At 34.6% G+C, this 24,490-nt stretch overlaps 1 protein-coding gene across 3 annotated transcripts in view; it reads left to right on the top strand.

Annotated features, from left to right (window-relative positions):
* Positions 1–11,986: 11,986 nt before the first annotated feature.
* Positions 11,987–24,490, top strand: part of LOC128996345 (insulin-like peptide receptor) — a 137,192-nt gene continuing 124,688 nt past the window's right edge. For all 3 annotated transcript variants that reach the window (XM_054421615.1, XM_054421613.1, XM_054421614.1), the window contains exon 1: positions 11,987–12,358. In XM_054421615.1, the coding sequence (XP_054277590.1) occupies positions 12,298–12,358 (61 nt within the window). In that variant the 5' untranslated portion in view covers positions 11,987–12,297. The remainder of the gene's footprint in view (positions 12,359–24,490) is intronic.

Genomic DNA, 24,490 nt, shown 5'->3' with positions numbered 1-24,490 from the left:
AGATGCATTTCTGGTTTCTGTTATTGTTAAATATTTCCTATATAAACAACATCATATTACTGTAGTTTCAAAATGGCATGTGACAACGTTTTTTTCACTTTTTCGCCACTACTGTACTTCTAAAGAAATTGAGATTCTGTCTTTTTTCTAGGCCTATTGGGTTTTGCATGGGGTAATCGATTTCGTAGAATATTGCTCACAATTTCATTTGTAATTTATATAGTAAGCTACGTGTAAAGAGGCTTGACTAAAATTGTATTATGGTAAAAAATTTCATTCGTCAAGCATCAAATCATAGAGTTGCTGTATTTTTAAACACACATCAGCCCCACTTATACAGTACACTGTAATAGCTGTTTGGGTCACATTTCATTCCCGTTGCAAAGCACGGGTATAACAGCTTGGCTTGCCTTACTTACAACCCTTTTATAAACCTTTATAATCTCTTTGAGCTATTGGTTTGTTATACTTTCAGCCCCTCAGGGGTCTCGAAAGGACAAACTGTTAGTTACTTACTTTCCGTGTCCGGAAATCAGACTTCGCTTTTCCAAAAATTAGCTACCGATATGGCTTTGTCATTCGCTTCTAAAATATCATCTAAAGACTGGTCTAGGCGTGGACAGATCAGCAGAAACTGTTGATTGAAACGGTTGAAGCAAATGTATGTTCGGGGACGACACTTCTCTAACTGTGTCCAAACCAAGTAAAGAGGAACTGGAACTTGTCATCTTTCTAGAATCAAACTCCCTTCTTGAAGAAAATGACATAATCTTGAACGCTCAAAAAACCCAAATAGTTCAGTTTCCCTATTTTCCTATTTATAACCGGTCAAAACGGCCCCACTATGACTTGAACATTCTCCTTTACGATATCACTATCTCTCCTTCTTCAGAAGTAAAATTCCTCGGTCTAGCCCTTGACGAAAACCTCAAATTCCACAGCCACATCGAGCATGTCAGCAAGAAAGTATCGCTGGGTATATTTATGCTGAGAGTTCTCAGCCAATAAGCCACCACTGATGTCCTATTAAAGCCTAGTATGGGCTTGTTTACCCATATCTGACTTAAGCTGTTCCTGCTTGGAGAAGCCAAAGCGAAAGGACTCGATTCTTGTTTACTCTTCAGAGAACAATCCGAATTGTGTTTTCTAATCCCAAACAACAATCATGCAGGCATTATTTCAGAACATTTAAAATTTCAACCTTCCCCTCTATTTACATCCTTGAAACTCTATCTTTCCACCACAAAAATTCATCCTTTTTCATATCTGCAATAAACACCAGGTATCCATTTCTCAATACTTCAAATATTATATTCCTCGACATTCCAATTCTTTCTTTCAAAGAATAATTTCAATGAAAAGTATTAAGAGTATTAAAGTATTTAATTACAATTCCATAAAACTATTTAATAGTCTTCCACCTCGACTGAAGGCCGAACAAGATCTAAAAAAGTTTAGAACAGGTCTAAACTCCATGTTGTTTGATAGCTCGTTCAACAGAGTCCTTGATTAGCTTACTTACTTTAGAGGTCATTCACAATGTCATGTGCACATGTTGCTCATGTTAAATACTAAATTCATTAGTATATTGATGTGTTGAGTGTAACTAAGACATAAAGATTTTGGCGTTATTTAAATAGCTAGTAATGCCATAGATTAAAGGAGTAGACGAGCTTCGGTTTCGCTGCTAGCGCCGCCTAGTAGGATCTATAGTCAGTTTTTGGACACCAAAGTGTTAACATCATTACGTGGGGTGTCTATGTCTACTCCTTTTATCTATGGTAATACCTGGTGCTCGAAATTTATAACATATAAATCTCCAATTCGTGTCCACGTTATTATTCAAACGAACTCGTATTTTCCTTGGTAAGATAAAGCATTGTAGTACGTGCAATTTTACAAAATGTGGTCTGCATGAGGAATACTGAGAATATGTCCCGGTAAGATCTGATCTTAAATATTACAGGTTTACTTTGTATAATCTACCTTTTAGTAAACTTTGTTTTTAGTGTTATTCAAGTAGTATCAACAAACGACTTGGAACTAAGGAAATACCTAGTTAATAAGATAAACGTACAAATACAACAAAAGCATTTCCCATTTCCCACTCAAAAAGTGTAATATAATATCTCACTTTGATTTAAATTTATGTTTTCGAACACGCACAAAATACAAAACCGCAAGACAAACTCAACAAAAATTAAAATTCTTCTCGTGGTCGACAACAATAAGTTCTGCCTCGTACTTCACAAAACGCAATTGAGAGATGAATTGACTTCAACAACAAAGTAGACAAAGTTAGTGACTAATGATGTTTTGCGCCATCATTTTGACGCCGGAGAAGATGAAAGTAGAGTCGACAGTCGTGCTGTCACCGACACCTACACTGTTAGCGGAGCAGGTTGTACTGTATTGTTGGTAGGAATGCAACAATAGACTCCAAGAGTCCTTAAAGCCTACTAGTAGTTGTGCTAACTCATAAAACAATCATAAAACTAAACAAATCTAATCTCATAGTGCCCTGGATATTTAAATTACAATAATTTTGATATTAAAACAATATTTTGAGTTTTTAATAAATGTTTGGAGGCTGTTTGAAATCAACTTTGCTCTTATGGACGCAAATCCAAGATGTCCGTTAACCTCGAAAAACTCCATTCGTAAAAATTTACTTTTTTTGTCTTGTACAAGTCATGTTCTACATACCCATGTCTACCACACTGTAGATAGACCTCCGTGTGACAGGTCATGTGTTAATGTCTCATCATTGTCTACTACACGTGTATCTCTCTCATCACAACATCACTGCAAGGTTGTGGCAGTGTCTTGTACAGGTCATGTTCTACATACCCGTGTCTACCACACTGTAGATAGACCTCCGTGTGACAGGTCGTGTGTTAATGTCTCATCACTGTCTATTACACGTGTATCTCTCTCATCACAACATCACTGCAAGGTTGTGGTAGTGTCTTGTACAGGTCATGTTCTACATACCCGTGTCTACCACACTGTAGAGAGACCTCCGTGTGACAGGTCGTGTGTTAATGTCTCATCACTGTCTACTACACGTGTATCTCTCTCATCACAACATCACTGCAAGGTTGTGGTAGTGTCTTGTACAGGTCATGTTCTACATACCCGTGTCCACCACACTGTAGAGACCTCCGTGTGACAGGTCGTGTGTTAATGTCTCATCACTGTCTACTACACGTGTATCTCTCTCATCACAACATCACTGCAAGGTTGTGGCAGTGTCTTGTACAGGTCATGTTCTACATACCCGTGTCTACCACACTGTAGAGACCTCCGTGTGACAGGTCATGTGTTAATGTCTCATCACTGTCTACTACACGTGTATCTCTCTCATCACAACATCACTGCAAGGTTGTGGCAGTGTCTTGTACAGGTCATGTTCTACATACCCGTGTCCACCACACTGTAGAGACCTCCGTGTGACAGGTCATGTGTTAATGTCTCATCACTGTCTACTACACGTGTATCTCTCTCATCATAACATCACTGCAAGGCTGTGGTAGTGTCTTGTACAAGTCATGTTCTACATACCCGTGTCTACCACACTGTAGAGACCTCCGTGTGACAGGTCATGTGTTAATGTCTCATCACTGTCTACTACACGTGTATCTCTCTCATCATAACATCACTGCAAGGTTGTGGTAGTGTCTTGTACAAGTCATGTTCTATATACCCGTGTCTACCACACTGTAGATAGACCTCCGTGTGACAGGTCGTGTGTTAATGTCTCATCACTGTCTACTACACGTGTATCTCTCTCATAACAACATCACTGCAAGGTTGTGGTAGTGTCTTGTACAGGTCATGTTCTACATACCCGTGTCTACCACACTGTAGAGAGACCTCCGTGTGACAGGTCATGTGTTAATGCCTCTTCACTGACTACTACACGTATTAATGGTATCATTTCGTCAATATAAGATGGCTTGAAGTGATTGACCTATTTATTATCTTGTCTTTGGTTGTCCCAGTTAGCTGAACTAGGTCGATACGAGATGTTTCTGCTATAGATACTGTATTGCTTACTTTTCTCGCACGTCATATTTTTTTAGTAACACCATCCTTATATATAAATACGTGAAGCCGATTTCTACAAAACACTACTCCTCCGTTAATAATGGACGGATTTTTACAAACGACGTGTCAAAATAAAGTATTTTTTGTGTAGACGCCCCCTTTCACCAATTCCTGTAATAAAAATCCTCGGGCTTTGCCCCACAGAAACTTGGTAGAGGTGTCCAAAGAAAGATCTTGGTCTGTAGATGAGTTATCAAAAATAAAAACTAAGCAAAATCCCTCAGGCTCTGCCCCAGAATCCTTTAAAGATCCCTCCACAGAGTTGTTTACATTTTGGCCATGTGCATAATACTTTTTAACCGACTTCCCACTACCAACAAAAGGAGGAGGTTCTCAATTTGTTTGTGGCGATGTTTTTTTTTTTTTTTTTTTCTATGTATGTTCACCAATTTCTCTGTGATTCTATTACCGATCAGTGTGGTTCCACACCAAAATAACCAGGAGAGTTTCTATTTGGTACCTTATATATTATGTTTAAGTATAATATTTGTTTCGGTGAAAAATTCTGAAAACCTTAAATATTTAACATTTATTTTGTTTACATTTGTGCAGATTGTTTACATTTGTGCAGAGAAGGCAATAAATAATAATAACATTCCTACAGCTGTTAGTTGAAACCATTTAAATGAAGCTACAGACAATTCTTCATGAAATAGTTGCTTCATATTTCTTGCCATGGAGCCTAAATGAACTACACTGAGAAAAATGCATTTTGTTTTGGTTACTATAAAAAATGTATTTTAACGTTTGACCTGATTTGTGTATACAGTAATTCTGTTTTTAGTAGCCTATTGAATATTCTGACTTACAAAAACATATATGTTTCAGTGAATAGCTGTATGATATTGACAAATAAAGGTGTATTGTGAAAACCAAAGCATTCGTAAAACAGGTCTAAATATAAATTAAATGCAATTATTCCTTACACGACCTAAGAAGTGTGACAGTGCATAATCGTCAATTGTCTTAAAAGTGTTAAATATTTTAATTACTAAACATGCATTTGCAGATGTGGAATGTTTATTGATATTCTCTACCCAGTTACTATATCATATCAATACTATTATGCCTGCTTCGGAAAGTCCTAGAGGAAGATGATTTGCAATCTCAACTAGGCTATATCTTGATCAAACAAAACCACCTACATGGCTTGCACCACTTTTAGTTGAACCAATCTTTCATATAAAATTTTCCAAAGGTGTTATACGTGTTAACGACCAATTTTCCACTTTGAGAGATTTTTTAGTGATGGTAGCTGAGGAATAACTTTCATATTGTTCCAAAGGCTTGAGACGTTACTGTATTTCTTTTTATAATGTAGAAGTACACCGATTGCAGGAAACAATGTCTGACATTTCAATGTATCTAGAAAAGACAATTAGTTTTTCATTAGGCCTAGTGTAATGGACAACTCTTTCTTTCATAAGGAATATCTAAAAATGTTTATTTTCATACCCATTGATTATGTAACCTGAACAGGTGCCTCAAGCAGTTTTAAAATAATGATTGTTCTGTGGAACTTTTGATTGTTTCAAACAGTTTTGCTTATCAAAAAACCTCAAGTATTTAATATATAAACAATTATACAGTCACTAAAAATCATGAAATAATTTATTTTTGTAAAAAAATACAACCGACTTCAAACGCTCTAAAAAGAATGAAATAATTTCAATAAAGTAAACTTTTGTATTAGGCAAGCTCACGTATTTCAAGTCGGCGCGGCTCAAACTGCAAATATGATTGAAATTAAATATTGTGTGTGTATTTTGAAAATCAATAATTTGTAGCTGGATAACATAAATATATAAAAAAAAATACTGAACTGTTTTGTTTATATATTAAAGGAAATATTTTCTTGTATTTTATGTTTACTTCAGAAGAAATGCATTATGAAAATAACACACACAAATGTTCTATATGAATAGGAAAATAATTTAGTTTGATATTATGATAGAGAAAAGAAGCAAGTTTAGTATTAAAACGTTACTTTTCCAAGTTAGAAACATTTAGATGCGTTATAATCTTTTTAAAGATACTCGTTAATACCACTATAATGCTCTGATTACGGTAACAAAATAACACTTAACGCATAACTATGAAAAAGACATGCAGATTAACACCTTTAGTTTAGATAGTTACCTGCAATATGGACACCCTCTTTCAATTTTGTATCAAAAATCATCATAGAGCCGCGCCGACTTAAAATACGTGAGCTTGCCTAATACAAAAGTTTACTTTATTGAAATTATTTCATTCTTTTTAGAGCGTTTGAAGTCGGTTGTATTTTTTTACAAAAATAAATTATTAATGAAACAGCTGTTTATTTTTAAATTGTATTTCAAACAACGGACATTTATTGGGGGTTACTGAATTCTACCAAATAAGTATTTGCAATGTTATCTTCTGATTATAAAATTGATTTTACAGTATTATTTATCATGTCATGTTTTGCAATATAACGCTCCATTACGAAATCAGTGGAAAATCCTTTTATCACAGCAATTCTTAAATTATTTCTTATTGAACTATCTTATATCTATTGTACGGGTTGGTGTTTGCCTTTTTCACCACTTTTGCCTACATTTTATCATATTATTCTACACATGTCAAATATTTATGTAGAAATATCTGCTCTTATCGTGTCTAATAAAATCCGAACATAGAAACCTTGCCTAAAATTGTACCCATCTTGACAAATTATTTGCTCCTGCCTATATTACGAACTTTGGCGCACTGGGTAGGTAACATTATTGAAAATAACACAACATTTTGGCTGTAAGATATGGTACAAAGAGGAAATACTATTTAAGCAGCTACTGTCATGACAGAAAGGTCATATTCCTTTTAAACGTCGATTTCGACGGGTTTCACCTAGTTTTATATGTTACCAGTAATTCTTATGGTTAATCTTTTTTTTTACTCCTTCCCTTTTAGTTGTTTTATTCTTGTGGCTCAGTTGAAGTATACGTTGAGTTGTGTTCATTTCCATAAGTTCCGAAGTGCAGAGTGCATCTACTTTATTTTACAAAATTTACACACATTTAAGTCAAGTAAAATTATATATCGGTATACATGTGTTTTGTAGCCTAGGGGTAAAGCATACACTGTGGGACTGTGAATCAGAGGAAAATTTAAATCAATAATTGACGAAAATTAAATTCCCGTGTTATTCATGTAATGGAGAATATTGTAAAATGTTGTAGTTTCCTTGTTTTTGGATAAATTTTGATCAAACTTGGCAAATTTATTGATGTTATACTAAACGATTAATATTTTACCAAAACACACTTTTATTAGTTTCTTTGTAGCAGCAAACCTAGGAATGTGTTAAACCTAATGTTATTTAAATTTAATTATTGAAAATCAATGAAATTTGCTTATTCGGCAGGTTTGCTATGGCGGGAGTATTTTTAAGATACAGGGTGACAATTAAGTATGGAACCTCTATTTAAATTTTTGACCACAATAAAAAAAATCCAAAACTCACACGTGGTTACTGGTTACTGGTCTGGTTACTGGTGATAATAACGTACACATCTGCCTAACTACCGACCGGATAACCTTTGGGGGACGGTCCACAAGGAGTCAGACAAAAGTCTTAAAATGCAGCATAGGTCGAAGTTGTGTAGGTCCCTTAGTTGCCATTAGCTGAATGGGATATTAATGAACAGTTGTGTCTAAGGAATCGGTCGGCCTTAGTCACTAACAAGACTACAAGATCGCGCCACTCATCATACACTCATCTCCATTCATACTTGGCTTAAAATATCTACTTTGTATGGTCGCCATTTCATCGAAAAGTATAAAGTTGAGTATTAAAGGTATCAAATTAAAGGTCTCCGTTAGTAGAATACAATGCAACAACCCCAAACTCAAACGGACAATGAGCTGTTAGAATATTCCTTTAATTAATTTGTATCCAAACTCAATGGTATCTTGGGTTCACAATAATGGAATTCCTATTTGCAGTACCTATTCAAAGTCTGCTTTTAAATGGAAAGTCTACTTGCAGTATCCCAGTATCTAAACTCAATGGTAGGGCTTTATTTGTGTTCACATAAATGGATTTTGGAGTATGTTTAAAGTCAATGGTGCATAAGCCTAATTCTGGCGACCCTAATTATTGGTTATTCATTTTGTGGTAAATTATGCTCAATGATATTAATCCGATTGTTCACCAACATATGTTGCGACTCTTGTTTACCTTTTTATTATTATTCCGCAAATAATGTCATGGCGAGTAATTAACCCATAACTTATATATGGGCAATTAGGCTCATGTTAAATTTATAAAAGTCTAAATTAACGTAGGGAAAAAGCCCTGTTGTTCGATTTGTACCATTTCAGATTTATGACTGTGACTACGACTGTGCTTAATTTCGTGCATCGCTTCAGCAGTTCAGGAGAAGTATTTGTAAAACAAAAGCAGGAGTGTAGAGTATCATAGGTAGTATAAGAGAAGAGGTGGTGTCTGTGTCTGTCTATCAGTTTGTACTTGATAAACTCATAAACTACTGAACTACTATAACTAACTAGTACTAACTACTATAATCAATGGTTAATTTGGGTAAAACATATCTATTTTCCTTTACTTCGATATAAACTCATTAATCTGTTGTTTCACGACATTATCCTGTAGTAAGATTATTTACCTAATCCGCCATATTAAACTTCCCTATCCCAAGCGTGATGTATACCACTTCTTCACTTCACGAGTGATGTAAAGTTGAAAAAAAAACTCACTCGGTGAGGTAATGAGACCCATTTAAATAACATTGAGTGCTTAACTTAAAAAAATATACCTCTATGGAGCCAACGACGTTCAACGTTAGAAATCAGCTGTGTGCTGTTTATTTTATTGCTGTTTTGAAGAATTTTCCTAACCTCTAGCTTTTGTTTGTAAACGAACGTTACTGTTAGAAGATGAGTGAAATGGATAATGAAAAATATTGTTCGTAACCTCCTGTATATTGCCGGATCAGGTAAGGTAAAATCTTGTACGTTACACGTTACGCAAGAGCGTGATGTTTACATCACTTAGGTAAATTTAAAAACCTGCGTGATGTAAAAACGCTCTTACTACACTTGTAAGGTAGGCTAAATAACTACTCTCTGGACACGTATATAGCGTTGTTGATGCTTAGGTCAAGACAAACACATTCCACCTAGGAACATGCCTAAGTAGTAGGTGTAGGGTAGGTAGTAGGTTAGGGTCTGTGGTGCCTAGTTTTCCGTCTGTCTGTATTTATGTGTAAAAAAAATAATAACTCCTAGATGGTTTGAGATACAGCGTTGAGATTTCGCAAAAGTGTTTATCTTATTAATACCGTAATTTAGTTTAAAATTATACTAAAATATCATTAACTGTTTCAAAATGGCGGCCATCTAAAATATTTTATGACAAATTTCACGAAACCCGTTAACTTCAAAATAATTGCAAGAAACAAAATAGTAATAAAAAAAGTAATAGTAAATTTTATGTTGTTTTCAATATAGCTTTATAGTCCTGGTGGTCTCGAGAGCGACGATGGACTCATTGCAGTGAGGTGTTTGCCCCGGTATAAGAGAATTCTCCGGAGGAAGCAATAACAAAAATATGAAAAAGACAGATTTTTGCTTGAAAATTAGATCCAGTGAGATACGATTGAGAGTATAACACAATTACTGTTACCAGGTAAATTATAATCAATTATGTCAAGGATATTTTAAGTTTTAACTTTTTGTTTCAGCCCATAACAGGATATTATTTGTGTTTTATACACTATTTTAGTAGTGTATTTAAAATAGTGCTATTAAAATTGTGTTTTTTGCCTCTAAGGACATCAAAATGAAAAGTATGCCTATCGGTCCCGGGTCTAGGTCTTGGGCCACATATGAGCTACCTATAGGGACTTTCGCTAAAACACCTGCATTACCCTCCCTGCAGCAGTAAATGTAGGTACTCATTAAACCTAAATGTTATTAAATAGATTTAAGTGAAAATCAAATCAGAAAATAGAAATTCAGTTAGTCTGCAGGTTTGCCGTGGGCTTTTGCGGGTGATCACATAAGTTTACACTGCCGTACCTTTGTTATGTTTTTTTTCTCTCTCAAGTAGTTTATTCTTGTTACCTATCTATCACCTGTTGAAGGTTTTTTTCTTCTTCTCTTGTTAATTTTACATTTTTTATTGCTTATGTTCCCGAGGTTTGCTCAATTTTTCTAATTTTTATTTCATCTCTGTTTTGCTCGAATATGCTACCTTAGAATTACTTTTGCTATTGCTTGCTTGCTAATGTATTGATTGTATAGTGTATTGTTTGTAAAATGGTGTTTGCCGTTGAGAATAAATAAATAAATAAATGTATAGTTTTAGCGAATTTCCCATATAGGGAATAAGCTAGTACCGCAGGTTTCATGGTAAGACCTAGACCCGGGACCGATTTACTTTTTCGTTTTGAGGTCCCCAGAGGCCAAAAACACCATCCGTTCAAATTCATATATATATATTTATATATGTGCCCGTTAGCGCGATAACTCGAGCAAAATTGATCCGATTTTTAAGAAATTTGGTACAAACGTGTAAACCTACATTTATTCGAACGAGTTCGCGAACCAGCATAATCGGACCATGGGATCAGGGGTTTAAGGCATGTTTAAGGGGGGTTTTATGGGGTAAAAATGGGTTTTTCTCATTTTTGACCCTAAAAACTTTAAATTTCTAAATTTCTCTCCAGACCATTTTGAAGAGCTTAAAAAACAAATAATTTAGTATATTGAAGTTTTTTTGAATGTTCATCGACTATGGAGAAAATTAAAAAAATTGTAAATTTAAAATTACCATGTTATTCTTATGGAGAATAAATAAACTGTTCTACTTTGCTTGTTTATGGATATATTTTAATCAAATTTGGCTTATTTCATACTAAGCTATCAATATTTCAATTGAAAAAAACACACCTCAACATCTTCCCCGTAGCAGCAAACCTAACTACTCACTAAAATTAATGTTATTTAAATAGGAAATAAATCTGAAAAATTATAGGGAATATTTTAGTAGAAATCAAGCCGGGTAAATGGAAATTCGCTTAGTATGCAGGTTTATTGCGACGGGGGTATTTATTGTTTGATCAAAACATCATAATACCAAACTTATGTTAAAATTTATAATGTAACTAACAATGTAAATTTGAAATTTAATATTTAAAAACAACGTAAATTAATAAATAATCATAACAAAATTAATAAATCAAATTATGCTAAATGAATATTTAAAGAAACTCTTATACATAGGTGTAATCCGGGTTCTAAAAACTCGTCCTTAACGCTTCTTTAGAGCAAAGCAAAAATACATCCTGAGGTATGCCCAAACTTTATTACTTCCTCCATAAAATAGGACAAATATTGGAGATAAGACGTCTAAAAGTATTTTACTATGTTATCGATTGAAGGGCGTTCCTAAACCAAGGAGGGGCATTTGACCCACATCGTAATGTTGTGACGGCGGGTTGTTGTTTGTAAGTGTGACGTCACGTCGTAACCGTCACTATAGCAACCTCATGACGTCACAAACTGCGGCGCAGCTGCGCGAAGGAGTGCGCAGTGAGACCCCCTACAGGCCAATCACATCGCGGGAACCATGCGATGCGAGAGAGATGACGCCATTGCTGCCAACTGTCTTTAAACTCCGTCTAGGTGTGTTTATTGCTAATATTCGGCCATAACTGTGTTAAAACGTGGTCATAATTCATATAAAGCTTATTTTAGTCTAAAAATATAATTATAAGAATTCATTTCCCGATTTAATTACATTTACAGTGCAAGAACTTTTGGAATGCGACGGCTGGGCTAGAGCGACGGAGCCAAACATTGTTGGCCAACCTGCCGACCGGAACACTTCAGTCAGTTTAGTGTCTCGAGCGGAGTTTAGTTAACGTGAGTAACTGTTCATCGCGTTGTTTTGGTGTCTGTAAATTGGTGTTTACACAATACATTATCACATATCGATGTCGCGTCTTCAGCTTAGTGTGGCGATGTGATTGTTCAGCGAGTATGTCGTCGTTGATAGAGTGACGAGTGAAGCTACAAGGCGTGTTTATGAATGGAGTTGTACCGTACCTTGGGAGTGGCTGCGGATAACAGTTAGTGCACGTGTTGTGGAGTTTAGTGTTGTGTTTTGTGTAGTGATGTGAAAAAAACATCGTGGCGATGGAAGAAATGCCTTGCCGCAACATTCGGATACCTTTGGGAAACCATCATCATCAGTCTGGTGAGTAAACAACTCGATTAAGTTTACAGGTCGCCAGTGTAAATAAGCTGCGCAATTGTAAACAAGTAAACATTCTTCTCGTTTGGAGGAGACTTAAGTTAGGTGTATTTATAGATAGGTAGTTGTAAGTGGAGAGATAGTAAGCAACTAAGTTGTCAATGTTGCTTCCTCTTAACTTATGTAAGGTTAAGTTAGGCTACCGTACCTACGTTAGTTATGGTTAGAATACGTAAGAATTGTAAGTTTACTAGAAAATTACATAACAGTAAATTCAGGCTAAACGTAGCCTACATTAAAATAGGCTAGTTGGCTCGGATAAAGCTACACTTTATAAAAAAAAATACCCCCGCCACAGCAAACCTTCAGACTAAGCAAATTTCCATTTGCCTGATTAGATTTACACTAAACGTTTCCTTAAAAACATCACGTTTATTCCCTATTTAAATAATATTATTTTAACGAGTAACTTAGGTTTGCTGCAACGGGGGGGGGGGGGGGGTAAACGTGGTTTTCTTGTAAAATGTTAATAGGCTAGTTTAGTATAAAATTAATGCATTTTCCAAATTTGATCAAAATATGTTCATAAACAAGCATACAACTGTTAAATATTCTCCATTAAGAATAAGTTAACATGGAAATTCAAAATTTCGGCTAAGCTTAGAGTTTTTTTTGGAATTTTCTCCGTCACCATGATAGGCGCATAAATGCTTCAATATACTAAATTGTTTTGTTTTTTAAGCTCTACAAAATGGTTTGGAAAGAAAATGCTAAATTTTAAGTTTTTAGGGTCAAAGATGGGAAAACCCAATTTTTACCCCGTAAGACCCCCGTAACCCCCTGTTCCCGTAATCGGATTATGTTGGTTCGCGAACTCGTTAGAATAACCGTAAAGGTTTAGCGTACACGTTTGTACCAAATTTCATCAAAATCGGATGATTTTTGCTCGAGTCATTGCGCTAACGGACACATATAGGTAGCCTACTATAAATATGTATGTAATATATATGTACGAATTTGAACGGATGGTGTTTTTGGCCTGTAAAGACCTCAAAACTAAAAAGTAAATCGGTCCCGGGTCCAGGTCTTACCATGAGGACTACGGTAGCCTACCTAATAGCTTATTCTCTATAGCCTACTTAGGGGAAATTCGCCAAAACAAAACAAATCCTGTCCTGAGAAAATTCCAAGTAACTTAAGTTAAGCTAATGTAATCCTCAGTGTAACCTAGGATAACTTAAGTTCGTGTGACTTAATATAGGTAAACTTACTGACTTTTTAATTCATCTTACCGTAACATAAGTTAGGCTACGGTTGGCCTACTTAAAAATATGCTAACTTATGCATTGAAACACCGGCACCAATTTTAAGCACAAATGATATTTTTCAACTAGACATAATTCTATAGGCCTAGCAAAATCTTTATAGCACAGGTTTCCACTAATTAGGCTAAAATATATAGGCTAGCCTAAATTAATTAATCAGCTTTTGAAATATTAAACTTATAAGTAGGCCCATGAATATTAGAAAAAAATATAAATAAGGGTTGTTATTTATATAGGCTACCTGCATTTATTCTAGTATTCGTGAGTAGGTCTAGGTAAATACTTAGACTAACTTAGTGTAAATTTCAAAGTATTCAGGCTATCTGTCTAAATCTAAGCAAACATTTTCTCCATAAGGATAACATGGAAACGGACAGCCACTGAGGCAGAGCCCCTTGGTCCAATAAAATTATTTTATTTTATTTTATATAGTTTTGACTACACACAGATTCTGTGTATGGTCAATAGTGTTAGTGTGGTGGTCGAGTATTATGAATGGTGTCATGAGTGTGGTGGGAGAAACTATGATAGTTTAATGTACTTTATAGTTTTATGTCGAGAGGCCTGTACATTCATCTCCATTCATACTTGGCTTAAAATACCTACATGGTATGGTCGCCATTTCATTGAACAGTATTAACATAATGGACGAAACTTTGATAACTGACTTTGTCTTTTATTAAGTCAAGTAAGTTATCAAATAAAAAAAAAGAGTTATATCAGCATTTTCAATCTATGCCAGTGCCTAAAGTTAATTATAAACTCTGTTTTCGATAAAATCTTTTTATGTTTAATTCATGTATAGTACTGTTTTTGATCCAAACAAAACGTAAGAAGAAACCAACCCAATCCAACTGCATAAATTAAATAGTTGTAAAAAGTAATAATTAGCCTACATTTAATGTGTTTAGGGCTTTATAATTTCTTACAGAATCCAATGTAGCCTTACTGGTAATCTAAGTTAAAACTGGTTAACACGAAAAAATCAATTTGGCTGGTGGAATCGTAACTTACATCAAAGTTTTGCCGAAAAGCAAACTAAGTTGAGTCTACTGACACAGAAAACATACTACTATGTAGGCCTACTATGTTTTCTGTGCTACTGATCAGAAAGCGGGAACGATAGGACGACGGGACAAACGCAAACGGTAAAAGGCCTGCAGCATAACAAGAAGAGGGCCAAATTAAAACATTCCGGGACTGAACAGCCTTCCGCGAACTGACGGGGCGGTGAGTTGAAAAGAGAAAGGCCCACCGAGTTTTGGGAACACAATAACACAAAGGTATACAACCCGAGTTTCGGTGTAGGGGCTCAGTACTGAGAAAACTAAATTCGTTGTTTTCAAAGGCTACACATTGTGTGAACGTCATATCATGGTTAGATTTCGGACAAGATGTAAGTTAAATGGAAATATTTAGTTTTTCCATGTTACAGTATAACCAAGCATATGCTACCATATATTATCTCGATTGGTAAATCATTGACCACGAATGATGCAAGTGCCAAATATGTAAAATCCCAAGCCAGTTTTTGTGTATTTCATATAACATATGGAGTGTGGCGTTGGTGGTTGGTGAAAGGGTTTCTGGAAATCTGATTTCGCAGTCTTATCTGATATGATAAGTCAGTCAACTGGTAGGCTTATTTTAAAGTCAATTGTTTAATTTTGGTTCCGCAAAACTACTGGTAATCGTTGGTGACGAAATCATCAACATTGTTTGATTGCCACTGGATTTGTGGAGTCTACTATCATACATTTTACAAACATAAGTCGGATTAGTATATTTACTAGGTACTGGTTGATATGACTCACTCGTGTTCCACAGCCCGTGTCATGCCCTGAAGCGTTTCTGTAGTTTGTCTAATTAAGTTAACCAGAACCTCGTTATAATAACAAGTCTAGCAGTACAGTATGGATGGCGCCAGGGCAACATTTACACATATACCGACAACAGTGGGTAATCGGTCTGCAATTAATCATCGGATCTAGTTACAGCTGGTTTTGTGTAGATAATAAACAGTTACTCTATTTTTATTAAAATTTTAATTGGGATATTATTCGTTAGGTCTAGAACTCAATTCGAAGAACGATTAGGCCTAACTTGATAATATAGCCTAGGCCATTCAAGAAAATTTAAGTAACGTAACCACTTAATTACTAGAGACGTACGGTAGTGTCTACTTTGTAACGTAATTTAAGCTTGACTGCAAAGTTTTAAGTGTAGGCCTATGTATCAGATGGTTTGAACAGTTAAGTTGTCACTGACTAAGATCAGCTGTTACTTTGACCAGGATCAATTTACAGTATTAAAATCACAATGATCAAGTCCAGCTGGGTCCGGTTTCGATTAACCTATCACAAAGCTAATACTGACTTTCAGGATCGAATCGGCGACGTCTATAATATTTTTATGGGCGATCTTTGTATGGGCGAGCTCATATCAATTAGGGTATAAATTAATACCAGGCTAAATATGTAGTTTACTAGGTTACTAGTTGTTATCTATCAACCAAATCAACCAAATTGTTAATAATATTGAAAGATAAGTACGTATACTAAAGACGCCTGTAATTAATTAATTTTAGGGCTTTAAAATTAATGCTATTGAAGTTTGATCATTTTTATTTTATATTCCATGCCAATAAGGAACTAGGCCTAAATCTAATGGGAGTCATAAGAAATTTTAAAATGTTAGTCTACAGTAAGTTTCATACGTTAATCGAATAAATAATTACTTATTTATGATAACTTAGATTATTCGTTTTCTTCATTTTCACAGTAACGAACTTTATTCGACGTTAAATTATAAACTAATATCGTACTGTCAATTTACAAATAAGTCTTAAAAAGTGTCTGACGCCTGTAAAATAATGGATGTAACATTTAACATTTTTGCAAAGGTCCTTTTTGAAACATTCCTTTGGCTGGTATAAAAAGTCGGTACAATATATCGATGGTCGGTATTCAACCCGCTGATAGAAAGCCCAAAATTACGGCGCGCTTAAGCAGTCTATTACCCAATGTCAATAAACAAAGTTCATTAAAAGATTGGCGGGCCAGTTTACGAGACGGGTTATGACTTATCCATTCGTTATTGTTTGGTTCGGGCCCCGATCTAGATTGTGATTGGTCAGATATATTGTGGATGTGAAGTACTAAGCCGCCAGAGGGTGGTGTTTGAAAACTGTTTAAATGATGTGTGTGAAGTTTTTATGTGTGTAAATCAAAGTTTTAGTGTAGGTTCAAATTTGTTAGCGAGTGAATTTGACGCAAATTATAATATTAACTGGATTATTGTGTTTTCTGGGCATTATTGGATCAGATGAATTTATTAGTCTCTACCTGTGGACCATTCGTTTTACTAACAAATAAACTGTGATGTACACTATTTTAATTTTTGAGCGAATTTTCATTTCAGTTTTTATTTACGCTAAGATTTGACTGAAAACAATGAGAATCTTTTAGCTGGGTACATGTAGGGTAAAGACCTACCTTTATATTTGTGCAGTCTTTCAGGGCAGAAGCAATGCGCGCGTACAGATTGGCCAATGGTTTAAGGGTCGTTTGTAACATACAGATTGACCAAAGGTCCTAATGAGCAGGGGCAAAAAATGGGGGCGGAGCTTACAGCAGCGATGTGTGTGGGGGAGGAGCTAGTCTATTCAAGTAAACCGTTTGTTGACGTTTTCTAATCTTACCACATACAGAGGTGGTCTCTTTAATGCTATTGAATATCGTAGAACCAACTTGTGTAGTTGAAAAAGCTGACAAAACTTTTTAATTCATTTTAAATATAAATACTCATAAGGTTAACATGGGAAACTATTGAGCCATTGGGGCAAAGCCCGAAATGGTTTTTGGGATAACAATATGTCTAGATATTTTAACCGGGAATGTGAGCTATCTTCATACCAAATTTCAACCCGATCCGACCAGTAGTTAATGCGTGATTGGATATCAAACAAACGAACAAACTCACAAAATTTCACAATATTAGATCTACGATATATTGTAGATTTTAAGGGTAAAAACTGGATGTCTCATCATATCTCTATTATTTTCATTGCGTGCGCCATCTCTTCAAGAAAACGTCAGAAAGATTAATAATACTAATGACACATACAATGAAAACGATAAAATCTAACGTAAACCATTTTCTTCTTTACATTTTATACCAAAAAACTAGCTGTTGTACCCGTGCTTTGCAACGGGAAGAGGACACAAAATAGAAACATTTTAATTTTAATCTTTACATCTGTTGTATATAATAGTTACACATCCGCAAACGCTTTTAGAAACAAAGTTCAACTTTTATGGCCTTAAAAGAAAAGTTAAAGTTATAACTTTTAAAACTGCTAAGTAGCGGATAGCACCATTTTGTTTTCGATTAATTTTAAATCTTGTGTAGGCTGATATGAGAAAACCTGACAAAATCTTTGAATACAACTTTGACATGCATGATTTACCTTCATCTCCCTTAATTAAATATCTTTTAATTTACTATTGACATTTTAAATATCAATTTTGAAGTTGCACAAATACTAATTACCTATTCAATTAAATTAACACTTTTTTTTTTAATTTCACTCTTCTTTATATCAAACTAGCTGTACCCGCGGGCTTTGCCCCATTTAACTTTATAAGTGAGCTCGTTTGGTCTTATGTGATCGTTGGCTCGTTCCCATGGCTCAATCACGTTCTGCTTGAAGTTCGTTCGCTACGCTCACTCAATTTTGGGTTGGAGCTCGTTCGCTGCGCTCACTTGCCTTCAGGTTAGCTTGTTCGCTACGCTAACTCGCCTCTAGGTTGAAGTTCGTTTGCTACGCTCACTCACCTTTTGGTTGAAAATTAGCTGTTGTCATAAATGTAAAAGAAATAATAGTGCTGCACCCTGTTGGTAATCCTTGTAACTTAAATGCTATTGAACATCATAGAACAGAACCAAATTGTTTAGTTGCACCAGCTGTTAAGATTCATTAATTCCATTTAAATATGAGAACTCATAAGGTTAACATGGTACCTTAGTGATGAGTGAGTGAGTGAGTGAGTCAGTGAGGGCTTTGCCTTTTATATATTTAGATCACAAATCCATCTTCTGTTTCTTCACTCACAATAAATCATTAGCAAAACTAAGTCAGCTGTTATAAACTTAAGAAATATTGCTGTGCCTTATCAATACAGTCTTTTGAAATATTAAAGAAACTATATCTATAGGTACTATAACAAATTTTAAACAAATAATTCAGCATTAAAGACAGCAGACAAAACTAATATGATTATCAAAGCATCAAGGACTAAAAAATATAATAGCAAATACAGTATATGTTTCATTGCATGTCTGATTCTACTCTATAAAAAATATCAATAAACAACTTAATATACAGTACAAACCAGTTCTTTTAATCAGTTCCATCGTCCACTGCCTTTACATTTTCACACTTACCATTAAGTTAACATAGTAACAGATATTTCATTGATTTTAGAAACAAAAGAACACTGTGTAATGCTTAGTTTTATGATATTTTCCTTGGTTTAATTTAATCAGTGGTGTGGCAAAACACAAATAATAAATGTATCAAATAAAGTAAATGTGAACTGAAAGCTATGTTAAGATAAAAAAGAGTATTTTGTATTACCATTTGATAATTAAATATAGTTACACATATACAACAGATTTTAGAACAAAAATCAACGACGTACAATTTAGTTATTGATGATAATATTCTTTAGTTTAATTTAAGCATAGGTTTAGCAAAACACAATAACTTAATTTACCTAAATATACATATAAAAACAATGTGATGTGCACGTTATGTTAAGTTAATCTAACACAAGTTAAGCAGTTTGAATTTATTTAACGTTGCCTCCAAAATCATACAAAACATCTATACATTGTAATTTTCATACTGTTTCCATGAAAACATATCAATAACATTATTTTCATAACTTGAGACGCTTTAAAAAATCCAAAGCAGAGCCGGAGTTGATACAGCAACGGTTACAGAATCTTTTTTTCTATAATCATTGACATAGTTTTATAATAAATAATCCATTATAAAAGGTTAGATTAAAATAAACCTACCTCATAATTATGGAAACTATTATATTTAATTTCTTTGTATCAGCTGTCTGAAATTGTGAAATATGCAGTTTAGCAGTTCTTCTTGTTTACATTTAAATGTCAAAGCAAATGTAAACAAACATTGTTAGTGTTCTCATCGCAGCCATTGAGACCAATCAATATTTTTACTGTCCTTTTAAAATGTTCACTTCAGAACGTTTAAAGCCAAAGGGGCAAAAGCCTACTAGAATAGTCCAATAATGTTCCTTGTTGTGGTAGCTATAATTTTGTAAAATTTAAGCCCTGTTGGTTCAGTAGTTTTTGCACCTATTAGTAACACACATACAGACAGACACCATTAGATTTTTATATATTACTGTAGTAAAGATAATACAACATTTTCTTGATTTAACTTAAACATCACCGACTTACAGATAACCCAATTTTCGTATGGATGTAAACAAAATTGTACTATGGACATATGTTTTGATGTAAACAAAATTTCATTGTAAACTTGAACAAGTTCAGACGATTGACAACAGAATTCAGCACAAACTATGCAGTTTTAAAAGCTAATATGACGAGGTTATATGATTTCACGGGATATCATCCAAACGGAATAATACAGTACCTCCAATTTGGATTTATTATTTTCTTTTAGCGGCAACTGAAAATGTATCTGACTGAATATTAATAACAAATTGTTATTTATTTCAGGATTTTAAGGCAAAATGTTAAAAATTATTTGAAGTTTAGAATTTTAATTTTTGGTTTACATAAATGTTGAATACGGTAAGTGAGTAGATTTTTATACTCTGTGGTAGTAGAACATTTTGTTCAGGTTATTTCACTTCCACTAGAATATCTCTTTCTTTTTTTGAACTTTTGTTAAAATGCTACTCCTATAATGAATATTGCTAGATTGATTTTGTGAACTTAAAAATAATGAACATCGTGTGCGAAATACTAAGACAGATATTCAAGGTAATTTTCAAACAACGTGTATACACATAAAAACGAGAATGCTTATGCTTTGAATCTTAAAAACCACTTCAGGACTTTTAAATGATAACATTATCCCTATTGCTATAACTAGGTAAAACAAACTAACAATTTCGTAACCAACTCGACCTCCCAAAAAATGTACTTTGTGTACTTGAAAAGAAATTGATAGTGAGTTAATAAGCAATTAGTTATATTTTACAGCTTATTATTTGTATTAGAATACCGCACTGTGTTGTTTATGCTAAAGTTGAATTTAAAAACCTTATTTGTTTACTTAACAGTTTACATAAAACTTAGTGTTTTAAAAAGTAAAATTCGTCTCTTGAGCTTGGCCACCTCTGTGACAGGTAAGATTAGAAAACGTCAACAAACACTTGACTTGAATAGACAAGCTCCTCCCCCACGGGACATCAATGCTGTAAGCTCCGCCCCCATTTTTTGCCCCTACTCATTAGGACCTTTGGTCAATCTGTATGTTAGAAACGACCCTTAAACCATTGGCCAATCTGTATGTGGCCGAAGCAATCATTGTCAATCGTTCGATTTCTAGTGAGCAGTTTACACTCTAGTAAGTTGACTAGTAAGATTTGACCTGATAAAGTGTTAAATCACAAAGGCTATCCCAAATGCCTTTATATATGTACTTATACAACTTTATTAGGCTACAGTAGGCCTATACAATTCGGGCATCTTATTTTTGAGAAATTTAAGGTACATAGTTAAGGTGAATTCGACATGGATTGTGCGATTTTCCTTAACAACAACTCAGTTTATCGTCTAAATTTAGGTTGTAATACTAAAGTAGGATGCAAAAGATACTCCAATTCGAGCATTTCCCCTCATCATTGGATGTGTAAATTGATTATACCGTAGCTGGTTTGAGCGTAATCCCCACGACAACTACTCAGTTTCTATACAGACATCTGCTAAACTATATAACTCGTACAATACTCGATTTCGAGCACCACTAACCATTGTGATTGGGGTTGAGTTTGTAGTGTGGTGTGACTGACCTCGACAACTACGCAGTTGATTATCTACATATATTTCATGTCATCTACATGCAAGAAGAAACACTCGATTTCGAGCACCTTTCCAATCCGTATAGGTAACATTGAAAATAACGCCTTGCGAGCAACACCGACGAGCTAATCAGGTGCCTAGTCTTTAATGCACTACAACTACAGTACTAGATAGTAACTGGGTAGTAACTGAGATAGTCGATTTCGAGCACCTTACCAATTATATATCGATCCGTTACACCATCGTGGTGTGAGTGACCTCGCCAACTACGCAGTTCATAATCTACATATTCATGTGGTGTACACAGCACGAGTCGAGTGCGTAGTTTACTCGATCAATAGACTGCTTGTCATTCATGAGATTTGGTCGTCACAAGTTCACGGGTGTTTTCATTTGGGTATTTACGTGTTAGTCCACCCACTTGCGTCAATTGTTAATGCTGGAATAATCGAACACTTGTTTTGGCAAGTGTATTTGGTGGGAAAGTCACGTGGTTTCATTGTTGGCCATGGAGTGTTTGCGATAAATGATACTAGTCAGGTAAAGTTGGTACTATTAATGATCTTTAAACTTCTATAAACGTTTATTACGTCGATTATGTGACTATATTAAGAAATGCTCTTGGTTAGGTGATTTCAGTTTTGTTGCTATTAGACGTTGTAAAATAACATTTTTGTATTATTTTTACATTTATCTTCCCTTACCACGCAATTCCTTTAAATTTTGCTAGGCTATTTTGGCTATTATAGGATAGGGCTAAGATTTATAACCACTAACGTGGCAATATAATAATAATAACTTAATACCGTAGCCTAATAGTAATACAGTACTGTAGATAGTTTTTAGCGAATTTCCCATATAGGGAATAAGCTATTACCGTAGTACTCATGGTAAGACCTGGACGCGGGACCGATTTTTTTTTCGTTTTGAGGTCCCTAGAGGCCAAAAACACCATCCGTTCAAATTCATATACAGACTGTCCCAAAAGTCCCGGACCGATTTAATATTTTCTAAACGACAACAGATAAATCAATAAGATTTGGTACATCAACATTACACCTAAAAATCTACTTTTTTATGGAAATATAAATTTTCTGTCACATCATGGGGACGTCCCGCAAGGAGTCAGAAGGAAATCTTAAATAGAAGCATAGGTTGACATGTACATCAAATTAAAGGGCTTTACTAGCAGAATATAATGCTGCAAATTTGAACTCAAACGGACAACCAAGTCAAGAATGACAGTGGTTCAAAGATTCATTTAATTTGCATTTGGGGGCACAGCCCTAGGAATCGGAAAAAAATTTTTTACGTAAGAATAGGTCGATATGCACATCAAATTAAAGGTCTTCACTAGTAGATTACAATGCCGTAAATTCAAGCTCAAAAGAACGCCTGAGTAAAAAATGGCAGTCGTTCAAAGATTCAATATGGCAGGTTCAAGAAATCTTTGAACGGCCGCCATTTTTTAACGGGTGGTCCTTTCGAGGCGCGGTTTCCGGCATTGAACTCTGCTAGCTAAGCCCTTTAAATTGATGTGCATACTGACCTATGCTCCTATTTAAGATTTCCTTCTGACTCCTCGTGGGACGTCCCCATGATATGACAGAAAATTGATAGTTCCTTAAAAAAGTAGATTTTTAAGTGTGGTGTTGATGTGCAAAATCTTATTGATTTATCTGTTGTCGTTTAGAAAATATTAAACCGGTCCGGGACTTTTGGGACAGTCTGTATATATATATATATATATATATATATATATATATGTGTCCGTCAGCACGATAACTCGAGCAAAAATGATCCGATTTTGCTGAAATTTGGTACAAACGTGTAAACGTACGTTTATTCAAACGAGTTCGCGATCCAGCAAGATCGGACCATGGGAACGGGGGTTTACGGGGGGTTTTATGGGGTAAAAATAGGTTTTTCCCATTTTTGACCAAAAAACATAAAATTTAGCAATTTATTTCCAAACCATTTTGTAGAGCTTAAAAAAACAAATAATTTAGTATATTGAAGCGTTATTATGCGCCTAATGGTTACGGAGGAAATTCCAAAAAAATTGTAAATTTAAAATTCCCATGTTATTCTTATGGAGAATAAGTAAACTGTTGTAGTTTGCTTGTTTGTGAACATGTTTTGATAAAATTTGGAAAATGTTTTTATTTCTTACTAACTATTCACATTTTACAAAAAAAAAACAGTTTTACCCTCCCTGATGCAGCAAACCTAAGTACTTTTTAAACTAATTCTATTTAAATCAAGAATAAATGTTATATTTTTAAGTAGACATTTCAGTGTAAATCCAACCAGTCAAATGGAAATTCGCTTAGTCTGCAGGTTTGCTGCGGCGGGGGTATTTATATGTGAAATAGACAATATGTAGGTAGGTTTAAATCATCCTTGATAGTAGTATAATGAACGTACTCAAATATTCCATATAACAATAGTGTTAGTAGCCTACATTATATTAGCCTACCACAGTGATCTGTTAAATATTTTTGCCTAAAAGTGTAAAAAAGTGTCTAAGAGACGAGTAAATACAACGTAATGCATTATTCATTGGCTATACTTAGTTCAATTATAACTCCAAACAATTATCCAACAACCAAATTTCAAAATCATCAAACAATTTGATATAGCCTACCATATCGTGGTGGCAATTGTTGGAACAAACTAATTTGATATGTAGCCTACCATATCGTGGTGGCAATTGTTG

This window comes from Macrosteles quadrilineatus, unplaced genomic scaffold, assembly GCF_028750875.1.
Source record: "Macrosteles quadrilineatus isolate MER2022 unplaced genomic scaffold, UCM_ALF_1.0 Scaffold_6__1_contigs__length_79288215, whole genome shotgun sequence".
NCBI lineage: Eukaryota > Metazoa > Arthropoda > Insecta > Hemiptera > Cicadellidae > Macrosteles > Macrosteles quadrilineatus.
Note: the sequence above shows the minus strand (reverse complement) of the source record. Positions and strands in the feature narration are given on the sequence as shown.